Here is a 13,396-nt window from a genome sequence, read left to right as displayed (position 1 = left end):
CTTACCTACACGACTCTAAATACCAGCGGTAGCCCAAAACCAGCGTTAGGAGCCTCTAACGCTGGTTTTGACAGCTAACGCCAAACTCTAAATCTAGGCCCCTGTGTTTAATGAAGCATACTGAATATTTTCACAATTTTTCTTCACAATCTACTTCAGTCTATCCTTATATTTCAGTTGTGTTGCTGGACTTAAATTTTGATGTTTGCAGTCTATATTTAACATATTTTGATTTTTAACCCATTTATTATCAAAATAGTAATTAAAAATATAATTTAAAATATTTGTATTAAACATCAACATTATAAAAAAGTATAATTTTTTATAAACAATCAATTTAAAACATAAAATAGATGCAACATGTTTTGATGGTTATTGAATAAAATTAAAAAAGGAAAATACTTTGGGTTATTCTGTGTTTATTGTGATGACATTTCTATATTGAATTTTAATTTATGGGACTCCATGTACTAAGTGTAAGTTTTTTTCCCCTGCTTTGTTTGCCATGTGCTGCTGGCAGCCATTTTGTTTACCTTTTCTTGCTGAATCTGGTGCAGAGTGTGTGATGCTGCTCATTTCCTGCACACCATCTTATGGCCAGACTGTTCTACATCATCCGTGTGAGACAGGTTGCAGTCTCAGAATTGTGATGTCATCATTTATTATTTAAAGGGCCTCTGTTCATTATGCTTTGCCCTTGCGTTGTCTCAGACCTGTTTGTGAGTTTGCAAGGGCCATGAATCCTGATGGTTCTAATAATCCACCATTACCTACCATCATTTCCAGGATGGATGAACAGAATCACCGCTTGGATAAATTTGCACTAGTCCTGCAAACCCTGCTGACTCACACTGCACATATGGACCAGTGTCTCCCACAAGTTATGGAGGCTCCTGTTTCCACTGCTGCACCTAGTCCTACCAAGTGCATGTCTGGTTCTGCACCTCTACCTCAGCAATATGGAGGCGATCCTATTCAGTGCAGAGGGTTTTTGAACCAGGTTGGCATTTTCTTTGAGATGTTACCTCAGGCGTTTCCCTCTGAGAGAGCTAAGATGGGATTTCTCATTTCATTACTCTCTGACACAGCTCTTGCCTGGGCTTATCCATTATGGGAGACTAATAAACCTGTGATTTCAAATTACCCTGAATTTGTGGCCTCCTTTTGAAGGGTATTTGATGTTCCGGCTCGCTCCTCCTCTGCTGCTAAACAACTCATGTCAATTCAGCAAGGTACGAGATCTGTTGCTCAGTATGCCATTGAGTTCCATACGCTTGCCGCAGAGGTAGGTTGGAACAATGAAGCCCTTTTTGCTGCCTTCTTTCATGGCCTCTCTGATGCGATTAAAGACGAAGTTGCTGCCAGAGATTTACCAGAGGATCTCAAGGCATTGGTGTCTTTTTTGATCCTAATTGACATCAGACTCCGAGAGAGGCCCTCTTTCAAGGAGCGCTTGGGGAAGCCTCCTTTTCTGTTTTCGCCTACATGTTTGTTCCCACCCATGCCTCCCTCTCCTCCCATGCCTCCTGGTCCCGAGTCACCAGGTACTGCTGAGCCGATGCAGTTGGGATTCACACATCTCTCCACGGCAGAGAGAGCCTTTAGGTGGAGGGAGGGCCTCTGCCTCTATTGTGGGTAACAGGGCCACCTTTTAAAGTTTTGTGCTACATGGCCGGGAAATGCTCGCACCTAAAGTCCAGTCGGGGGCAGAGCTTGGTTCACGGTTGTCCTTTCCTGGGTGGACTCCTCCATAGTCACCCAGGCTCTTGATGACTCCAGTGCTGCAGGCTATTTCATTGACAGTGATTGTGTATCGAAGCACTCCATTCCTGTATTGCCTCGGTCCGTTCTGCTTGCTATTGAGGCCTTCAATGGCAGGCCCCTTCAGCCCGCACTCGTTACTCACGAAACCGCTCCATTATCTATGGCTGTTGGGGCTCTCCATTTTGAAACCCTCCAGTACCAGGTGATTAACTCTTCGCATTTTCCGGTTGTTTTGTGTTATATCTGGCTACAAAAGCACAATCCCAGTCTCGACTGGCGCAGGTCCGAGATTTTGTCATGGTCTCTGCAATGTATTTCCACTTGTCTTCAAAAAACAGTCAAAGTCTTGTGCACTTCTTTGGTATCTCAATTGCCAGAGGAGTACCGAGAGTTCCTAGACATTTTTGACAAGGTTCGTGCTGGTACGTTGCCTCCTCACCAGTTTTACAATTGTGCCATAAACCTGCAACCCGGAGACATTCCCCCTCGGGTTGGGTTTACCCTCTGTTGCAGAGAATTGTGCTATGGAGGAGTATGTAGCCGATGCTCTGTCATGGGGGATCATCTGCAAATCCTGCTCTCCTGCAGGGGCTGGCTTCTTCTTTGTGAAGAAAAAGGGTGGCGAGTTAAGACCATGCATCGATTATAGGGGTCTTAATCATCTTACCATTAAGAATGCTTACCCTATTCTGCTCATTACGGAACTCTTTGACCACCTCAAGGGAGCTACGGTCTTTTCTAGACTTGATTTGAGAGGAGCATACAATCTCTTTAGGATTAAGGAGGGCCACAAATGGAAAACAGCATTTAACACCAGGAGCGGGCATTATGAATATCTTGTAATGCCCTTTGGCCTATGTAATGCTCCTGCTGTTTTTCAGGAATTTATTAATGATGTCCTAAAAGACATGTTGCAACAGTGTGTTGTGGTGCACTTAGACGACATCTTCACTCACCCACACTTGAGTCTCATCGTTCTGATGTCACATGGGTACTTCAGAGACTACGTGAGAACTGCCTGTTTTGTAAACTCGAGAAATGTGAATTTCATCAGACTCAAGTAACCTTCCTAGGTTATGTGATCTCTGTTGTAGAGTTCTTCATGGATCCTGACAAGTTGTCTGCAGTTCTGCAGTGGCCTTGCCCAGTGGGTCTTCGCTCTTTTCAATGTTTTTTGGGCTTCGCGAATTATTATAGAAAGTTTATTAAAAACTTTTCTTCCTTGGTCAAACCTATCACAGACATGACCCATAAAGAGAATGATCTACTCCATTGGTCACCTACTGCCATTAAGACCTTTGATAGTCTTAAGATTGCCTTTGCTGCTGCTGCAGTACTGGCTCATTCTAACCCTGTCCTGCCATTCATTCTTGAAGTCAATGCATCTGAGACTGGAGTAGGTGCCCTCTTGTCTCAACGACCTACGCCTGACGGTTCCTTGCATCCATGCGGTTTCTTCTCTACGAAATTGTCTCCAGCGGAGTGCAATTATGAAATTGACAACAGGGAATTACTGGCCATAATTTTGTCACTCAAGGAATGGAGGCATCTTCTCGAGGGTACTAGCATACCAGTGCTTGTTCTTACTGACCACAAGAATTTAATTTATCTATCCGAAGCAAAACATTTGTCACCCCGACAGGCCAGATGGGCGCTATTTTTTTCTCGGTTTAATTACGTGGTCTCCTACCTGCAGGGTAGTAAGAATATTAGGGCTGATGCCCTCTCTCGACAATTTCCCCTCTGTCCAAGGAGGAGTCTGTACCTACTCCAGTTATACCTCCTGATCATATTTTGCTACCATACGTACTAATTTGACTTCTCCCTTGGGGGAGGAGATCCTGGCTGCACAAACCAATGCACCTCCTGAGAAACCTAGTGGTAAATGCTTTGTTCCTGAGAATCTTCGAACTAAACTTTTCCACACTTACCACTATCCTAAAGCCGCAGGTCACCCGGGCAAGAACCAAATGATTTGGTCTGTCACTCGACAATTCTGGTGGCCAGATCTTCGTTCTGATGTTGCTGCGTATGTTGCTTCCTGCTCAGTTGGTGCACAGAATAAGACTCCTCGACGTCTTCCTGTGGGTCTTCTTTAACCTATTGCTAATGGTGAGCGTCCTTGGACACACCTTTCCATGGACTTCATTGTCGAGCACCCTGTTTCTAATGGTAATACTGTTATCCTAATGGTGGTTGACAGTTTTTCTAAAATGTCACATTGCATTCCCTTAAAGAAGCTGCCTATCGCTCAGGAGCTTGCTTTAATTTTTGCCCGGGTTGTCTTCCGTTTACATGGGTTACCCAAGGAGATAGTCTTGGACCAGGGTAGCCAGTTTGTCTCCAGATTTTGGCGTTCCTTTTGTGCTCAAATGGGGATCCAGCTTCCCTTCTCCTCGGCATATCATCCTCAATCCAATGGGGTTGTGGAATGGTGTAATCAAGCTCTGGAACAGTTCCTCCATTGCTATGTCTCAGATCACCACAATAATTGGTCTGAACTGTTACATTGGGAAGAGTTTGTTCATAATAGTGCTATTAATGATTCCTCCCAGTTATCCCCGTTCATGGCGAATTATGGGTTTCAACCATCCTTGTTGCCCAATTCATTCATGTCTCAGGTTATTCCGGCTTTGGAGGAGCATCTCCAGCAACTCTGTTCCACGTGGGTGCAGATTCAGGATTGCCTTCATTGTTCTATGCAGCATCAAATGTTCCAGGCTGATCGTAGGTGTCTGCCCGCACCTACCTACCAGGTTGATGAGAGGGTTTGGCTGTCCTCTCGAAACTTGAACCTTCGTGTGCCTTCCAATAATCCTGTGGCTTATGCTCTTGTCCTTCCTCCTGCACTGCCCATCTCCAATGTTTTTCATGTCTCCCTCTTGAAACCATTGGTTTGTACTCGGTTTACCACTGTGTTGCCTCGTCCCCGTCCTATCTCTACTGACAACCATGAAGAGGTCAGCAGCATTATTGACTCTCGTATGTCCAGGGGCCACGTACAGTATTTGAATCACTGGAGGGGCTATAGTCCTGAGGAACGTTCATGCTCTGATGTTCATGCTCTCACCCTAATCCGTGCCTTCCATGCCCATTTCCCCAATAAGCCTTTTGTCCTCCCGTGGGGGAGGTGTTGTTAAGGGGAGGGTACTGTCACGTTTTTTTCCCTGCTTTGTTTGCCATGTGCTGCTGGCAGCCATTTTGCTTACATCTTCTTGCTAAATCTGGTGCAGAGTGTGTGATGCTGCTCATTTCCTGCACACCCTCTTATGGCCAGACTGTTGTACATCATCCGTGTGAGACAGGTTGCAGTCTCAGATATGTGATGTCATCATTTATTATTTAAAGGGCCTCTGTTCAGTATGCTTTGCCCTGGCATTGTCTCAGACCTGTTTGTGAGTTCCTGTTCCTGTGTATTACCTGGCTGTCTGACGTTCCTCCTGGTTCCTGACTTTGCTCGTTTGACTAAACGTTTTGACTCCTGACTTGGCTCGTCTGACTACCAGCTGTGGATTTGATTCCTGGCTTGTTATTTGACTTGTGCACTTTTTATTATTTCTTTGTTATTAATAAAGGTGTGATTATTTTTGCACTTCTCGTCTCAGTCTGATTCCTGGCACCCTGACACTAAGGCCATTACAGACAGGGTTCTCAACATGTCTGCTTGGCTTCACATTGAATGGGCAGTGGCTCCTGTAATCCACTGCCCAGATATATCATCACACACTGGTTTGAATGCATAATGCCACCCCCTTCTCTCACATATCCAAATGCGCAAGAGAAGGGCCTGTCAATCACCCCAAGTGAGCGTGTTCAGGAAATAGGACCGAACAAGGGCTCAAAAGCAGCTTATGCTGCTTAGTACATTGAACTCCTATATACTTTTTTGCAATTCATTGTAGTAGGAAGATTGTGGATGCTTATGATACAAATGAGATTGGGTTATTTGACATACAGCACTGCAGAATCTGTTGGTGCTCTACAAATAACCGATAATAATAATAATAATAATAATAATAATAATAATACAGGGTAAAGGCATTGGGCTCTACACAGCAACTACTCCTTCTTAACCTCTACATCACCTCGGATATGCCCTGCTTTCATGATATTGGTTGCTCAACAGCAGTGGGTGGCACTGAACAAGGTAATCCTTGTGCAATATTATATGCACAAAGACTGGTAGGCAGATTACCTTGTTACCGTGTCAGCCCACACATTAGTTATTTGAGCCCATTGCCTCCTGTACCCCCTCCTCATTCAGTAATCATTATTGGTAGTGCTATTGAAGAAAACAACAACAGTAACATGAGTGCTGCAGTAATGAAGTTGTCAGGATGTGATATTGTTTGGAAAATAACTTATTGGATGTAAATTTTCTAATAGATTCGGATAATGATAAGCAATTTAGAACTATCTGAAAAAGGAGGTCAGAGTTGCTTATACAAGCGTTGGATTTTGGGCCTACAAAATTATTAATTATAGATGTTTTTTGGATAATGGGAAATAGGTATTTCATGCTTTCAAAGTATCTGACATGGTTTTGGGAAAATTCATGTAAACAGTGCTTTAGAAACACAAGATAGGGATGTATATTTTTTATAAATATTTTTTATTAAATAAAATATTTTGGTAATGCTCTGCTAAACATTTCTGTTATTTTTCATTTTCTTACTCACCCCTGGATAACATTTTATACAGATGGATTATCTTCAGTTTAAAGGCTTAAAGGGACACTGTACCCAAATTTTTTCTTTCGTAATTCAGATTGAGCATGACATTTTAAGCTACTTTCTAATTTACTCCTTTTATAAAATTTTCTTCATTCTCTTGGTATCTTTATTTGAAATGCAAAAATGTAAGTTTAGATGCCGGCCCATTTTTGGTGAACAACCTGGGTTGTCCTTGCTGATTGGTGGATAAATTCATTCACCAAAAAAAAAGTGCTGTCCAGAGTACTAAACCCAAAACAAGCTTAGATGTCTTTTTTTACAAATAAAGATAGCAAGAGAACAAAGAGAAATTGATAATAGGAGTAAATTAGAAAGTTGCTTAAAATTGCATGTTCTTTCTGAATTGCAAAAGAAAATTTTTTGAGTACAGTGTCCCTTTAAACATGACAAATCGTCTTGATGTTTGTCACCATGCAAGACGTCAAATAGATTGATCATATTATTGTTAGAAAAAAGGGTTATTTAGGCAACTGTCTTTCTTTCCTATTCTTATTCTTTTTTTCTTTTTTAATTTAAGAATGTGATGTTTTTTTTGCTATTTTAATTATAGCATTATGACATGCAAATTTATGTTAAAATAAATTGCAATCATAAACTGGCAAACAATAAAGGAAGCTTTTATATAAGAACAAAGAAATGACACAGTTACTATATCCCATAAATATAGCTATAGAAATGGATTGCAGACTGTCCTAAAGCAAGTTTAATATTGCTGAGTCTTAAGTAGAGTTGCCAAAAAGAGCTCTGTGCTACATATCAATATGTGGCAGGATTTGGGCATGAAACAAATTGACTTTTTATTGCTTATTGTCCATTGACATTAAAACTAATGACATCAATCCTTTCTGGTAAGCCTAAATAAATATTACCAATGATGTCATATTGACGCTTTAAAAAGGGCACCCTTGTGAAAAATACTGCACATAGATGTCAGGGTTCTTATAATAGAATTTTCAAACTGTTTTCTTTGAATATTCTATAGTTTGTTTTTTTTTTGTTTTGTTTTAGTAGAGAATCATGATCAGTGTCAGACTTTGTACTTTTAAATGGCCCCTAAATGTTACTATTTTTAGTTAAAGGGACTTTTATGATACAAAAAGAGCATGCAGTTTTAAGACACTTTCCAATTTACTTTGATTATCATACTTTTTGCACAAGCTCAGAAGGTATGCGTTTACTAGTCTGTGGTTGGCTGATGTCTGTCATATGATAGAAGGGGCCGGAAAATAGGAGAAAAAATAAATTTGTCAGAAAAAAATGTGCTGCTTATTTGAAATTTAGAGTAGGTGTTAAACCAATGTCTTTTTATTATGCACTTGATAATTATGTAATTCTACTGCATTGAGTGGTCCTTTAAATACATGGTATGATATTTGACACTAGAACAATGATTGACTGGTAATTGTATAAACAAAAACAAACATATAGAAGCCAATTTATTAGGATACTAGTGGACATGATCTGCTGTAGCGGTTCATGTCTGCCCGATATCGCTAAATGCCGACAGCTTACACTGTAAGCATTTAACATTGCACAAGCATTTCTAGTGAAATGCTTGTGCAATGCCGACCCCTGCAGATTCGGCCGCTAGCAGGGGGTGTCAATCATTGTGATCATATCTGATCGAGTTGATTGCTGTCCACCACCTCAGAGGTGGCGAATAAGTTAAGGAGCAGTGGTCTTAAGACGGCTCAAGCGGAAACAGCTGCATTCGCAGCATGTTAGATCGGCCCCATAGATACATACACATAGGTATATCATACATATAAAAGATACACATTTAAATAATGGGAAAAAATGCACTTATTTTTGCATGAAAAAAAGCAAAAGCTGTTTATTTTTATTTTAAAACTGACAGTAAGTTCAGAAATGATCTCTGGGATAGATGCATGTTGGCTGATAAGTACAAATTCACAATATTTGTTGGTAAAAAGTGACATGCCTAAAAAATCCCTGGCTTTAATGTAATTTACAAACAAAAAAGAATAAATGTTAGTATATGCAACATCAACAATAACTTATTGTGGGCTAGATTACAAGTGAAGAGCTCTTTTACTGCGTGCCCACAAACTGGCAAATTTGCCCATTTACGGGCATGGGATAAATATCCAGCCAGTACAAGTGGCTGGTTATTGCTGATCTGGTTCATTTTTAAATTGTGCCACAATTGCCTTCAAAATAATGTGTGTAGTGGCTTTAATAAAATAAAAAATAGTAGAATTTTTTTTTAAAAAAACTGCGCTTAGCAGTTTTTGGGGGCTAAAGTTGACAAGTGTGGGGTGTTAGAAAAAAAACGGCACTGAAAAGTGCCTTTACCTTGCGGTCTATGTTGACTGTGTTTTCCCAGTAAATATAAACATATTAACACATAAATATACATGTATATATTCATATACAGATATATTTATGTTTGCTGTGTATCGCTGCTCGACTTAACGCCATCGCTGTGCCGGGTTCCCATGCCGTGTCTGACAGCATGAGAATGAGGCTCCCATTGGAGCCTATGGAAGCACACTCTTGTGAGCACAAAGCTTCCCGGCAATGCGAAGGCGAGGTCACATTCGCAGAGCACCTCACTTCTAATACCAGCGCACATTTGCGTGCGCTGGTATTACTAATTTGAGTGCAATTATCGATTTTGCAGAAGCAATATTTTGCACTCAACTTGTAATCTACCCCTGTATATATGAAATAATGTAAGTATTTTAGTTTTATATGAATTAAAAAAAATGTTATCCTTATAAACTATTCAAACGGTGAACTGCATACAAGGGTTGGTAAGTTATATACATTTTCAAAAATAAATGCAGCACATTTTTTTCACAATAATCCCAAATTCCCCACCAATAAAAAAAAAAAACCTTAAAAATTAGTCATGGTCTATTTCCGTACTGCTATATGCACAGTCAATTTCATGGTCTACTTAAGGAAAGAATTTGCCAATTACGGGTTGCTTTCTCAATTCACTCACTTGCTATAAATTGTGCTTCTCTTTCTAGCTGTCAGTCTCCTTTTATCCTGCTGTTGTCACTATATTTTTTTGCTGGCAAACTTCAAGCCAATAACTATTTTAACTTCAAAAAAGCAGAAATGCATAATATAGTTTTATACTGAGGATTACATTATACTAAGCTAATACATGATTGTGGAAAAAATGTGCTGCATTTATTTTTATTTTTATCATCCCTTGTATACAGTTCACCGTTTGAATAGTTTTTAAGGTTAACATTTTTTGTTTTAATTTATCTAAACCTAAAATACATTATTTCATATATACAGGAGTAGATATTTGCGCAAAAATAAGTAATACCAGCACACGCAAATGTGCGCTGGTATTACAAGTGAGGTGCTCTGCGAATGTGACCTCGCCTTCGCATTGCAGGGAAGCTTTGGGCTCACAAGAGTGTCCTTCCATAGGTGACATAAAAATGAAAGGGACATGAGTTATTGTTTGTATCTAAAGAAGGTTATTAATGTATTAGAGTTTAAAAAAAAAAAATTATATATGTTTTTTGGAATAAGCTTTGATTTTATTGTGTTTGTGAAAAACTTAGCCTGTTATTTAAAAGGACATAAAAATCAAACAATTGAAATGTACATGAATACATTTCCAGATTAAAGAGATGTATTTTGCACTTACCTTTTGTCTCAACGATAGCTTGTACTCTGCATGGAGCATATGTATGTATGCCCTTTTTTTAACCCTTCTCAATCATACTCCACATCTGCTCAGAATGCATAAATTGTATTTGCAATGACTCAGTTTGCACCAATTTTAAATAATATATGCTTCTACTGATTCTCTCAACAGGCACTGTTCTTGAATAAGTGTGCATATGTACATATAGGGGCATATTTATGAGAGTGCGAGCGGACATGATCCGATATAGCGGATCATGTCCACTGCACATCAATAAACGCAGACAGCATACGCTGTCGGCATTTATCATTGCACTAGTAGTTCTTGTGAACTGCTGGTGCAATGCCGCCCCTTGCAGATTTGCGGCCCTTGCTAGGCCGCTAGCAAGGGGTGTCAATCAACCCGATCGTATTCGATCGGGTTGATTTCTGGTGATTTCTGTCCGCTTCTTCAGAGCAGGGGGACAGGTTATGCAGCAGCGCCAAAAACACGGGGCACCAAGCTTGCTAAATATGCCCCATAGTGTATGTTCAATAAAAGCTACCATTTAAATAGTTATAACTTTTACTAGAAACATTATGGGGCATATTTACAGAGCTTGAGGACCCTTGTTTCCAGTGAGCGAAGTTATCAAGTTATCAACCTGGATAACCTGGAAACAGAAGTTATCAAGAAGTTATGAAGCATAACTTGTCCACCTGCTCTGAGGCATCGGACAGAGATCAAATACAATCAGGATGATTGACACTCCCTGCTAGCGGCCGATTGGCCACGAATCTGTAGGGGCCGGCATTGCACCAGCAGTTTACAAGAACTGCTGGTGCAATGATAAATGCCGACAGTGTAAGCTGTTGGCATTTATCGATGTGCCGCGATGTGCAGCGGACATGATACGCTACTTCCTATAAAAAAAAATCTGATGTGTAACCACTTTAACCGTCTCTTTAAAGAATTCTTGAATTAGAAAAGTTAGTATCCAATCAAGGTATTTAAAAAAGGAACAATGAATCATATGTGGAGGTAAAAGAAATGTACAGCAGCAGTTTAAATGTGTCTAGTAATCTTCTAAACATTATTATGTATGCAGGCAATCATTTCCCAACAAAGTAGTAAAAGTTGATAAATGAAAACTTAAATTTAGAATTAAATTATCTTAGTCCTTTGTTGTATGAAATATAGATGCAAGCCAACATAGAACAATTTTGTCACTGTGTTAACTAGCGCATGTCTCACAAGTTGAACGTTAACGGTTGCGTTCAGGGACACAAACACAATTTGCCCTCAAAAGATTAGTGTGACTAAAGACCTAGTGCAAAGTGAAAGCGTTAAAAACAGTTGCAACAAACACAACATAAACACATTAAAATAAACCAATACACCCACATATATACTTTCTGATAAAATATGTCATATAAATTATTAATAGATTTTTTATAAGGGTTATACAATATATGATACTTGACAAGGTATTTATATGTTATAATGTATGTTTATGTGTTTGTATTTTTATGTGTATTTATGTGTTTATAATTAAACTATTTGTTTAAAACTTAAGTCCAGAGAGTGCTGTTTTCTACCTGACTATATATATATATATATATATATATATACACACACACACTTTGGAGACCTTTCCACTCAAATACATTTAAACTGGAAAAATCTTTTTTAATCAATTTTAATATTTTTTAAAAGTGTTACTGCGTTTTTTACTGTAAATATTTTACAATCCAAAGTTCATCACGTAGAAGAAAATGTTCTTTGAATTTATATATATAAATTTGAGTCTAGCGCATTTGGTCTAACAATATCATTTTAGCATGCTAGCGGTATTGAAGTCTAAGTGGAGAAGAAGTTAACATGGTCACAATATCTGAAGTCCTGAAGTTAGCATGCATCAAGTTTTGCTCGCTCCCTAACCTTTTACTTTTAACTTGTAATACGTGCTCTAACCTGTCCATGTTAAAAGTTTACCTTGAGCACAGTTAGCACGCGAGCGAAGGAATCTGTTAGTGTGCCACTTTGGGGCATATTTATCAATGTGCGAGCGGATATGATACAGAATAGCGTATCATGTCTGCCGCACATCGATAAATGCAGACAGCATACGCTGTTGGCATTTATCATTGCACCAGCAGTTCTTGTGAAGTTCTGGTGCAATGCCGCCCCCTGCAGATTTGCAGCCATCAACCCGATGATTTCTGTCTGCGGCCTCAGAGCAGACGGACAAGTTAGGGAGCAGCAGTCTCAAGGCACGCAGGAAACAAGAGCTGTCTATTTCCCACAGTAATCATTGCACAAGAAAATTTGTGCAAGACCATAGTATGCGAATAAGAGACCAACAATATTCTATACAGAATTTTAAAGACGTTTTCTATTATTTGACATATCAGATTATGTAACCTACAGAAATCTACCATGAAAGAAATATATTGCCTTATAATATGAATAATTAAATATTTAGGCCTCTATTTATCAAAGTCTGGCGGACCTGATCAGACAGTGCGGATTAGGTCCGCCAGACCTCGCTTAATACGGAGAGCAATACGCTCTCCATATCCAGCACTGCACCAGCAGCTCACAAGAGCTGCTGGTGCAACGCCGCCCCCTGCAGACTCGCGGCCAATGGGCTGCCAGCAGGGAGGTGTCAATCAACCCGATCGTACTCGATTTCCGGCGATGTCTGTCCGCCTGCTCAGAGCAGGCGGACAGGTTATGAAGCAGCGGTCTTTGTGACCGCTGCTTCATAACTGCTGTTTCTGGCGAGTCTGAAGACTCGCCAGAAACACGGGCCGTCAAGCTCCTTTCGGAGATTGATAGATAGACCCCTTAGAGTGAGCTTGAAAAACAGGTGCCTATAACTGCTATTTTCTTTGCTTTGCAGAATACTTGAATTTCAAGACACGGGTGACTTAGATGTTCTCAAACAGAAGTGGTGGCCACGTATGGGGAGATGCGATCTGAATAGTCACAACAACGCACAGACAGATGGAAAGTCACTAAAGCTGCACAGTTTTGCTGGAGTCTTCTGCATTTTGGCCATAGGTCTTCTTCTTGCTTGTCTTGTTGCGGCATTGGAGCTATGGTGGAACAGCAACCGTTGTCGCCAGGATTCACCAAAAGAGGTCCATAACTACTATTCTTATTATATAAAAGGTACCTTAGGGACATGCATCATTGGCAGCAATAATCAAGTCAGTAGATTTAGTTATGTCATGACAACTTACAGCACTTTTCTGATTGATTCTTGATTAAAAGG

General features: G+C 39.9%; 1 protein-coding gene across 1 annotated transcript in view; it reads left to right on the top strand.

Moving 5' to 3' along the window:
* Positions 1-13,396, top strand: part of GRID1 (glutamate ionotropic receptor delta type subunit 1) — a 1,251,691-nt gene that overhangs the window by 1,222,861 nt on the left and 15,434 nt on the right. Inside the window, exon 15 of the mRNA XM_053692039.1 lies at positions 13,022-13,262. Within this exon, the coding sequence (XP_053548014.1) occupies positions 13,022-13,262 (241 nt within the window). The remainder of the gene's footprint in view (positions 1-13,021; positions 13,263-13,396) is intronic.

This window comes from Bombina bombina, chromosome 9 (genome assembly GCF_027579735.1).
Source record: "Bombina bombina isolate aBomBom1 chromosome 9, aBomBom1.pri, whole genome shotgun sequence".
Taxonomy (NCBI): Eukaryota; Metazoa; Chordata; class Amphibia; order Anura; family Bombinatoridae; genus Bombina; species Bombina bombina.
This window is presented reverse-complemented; position numbering and strand designations above follow the sequence as displayed.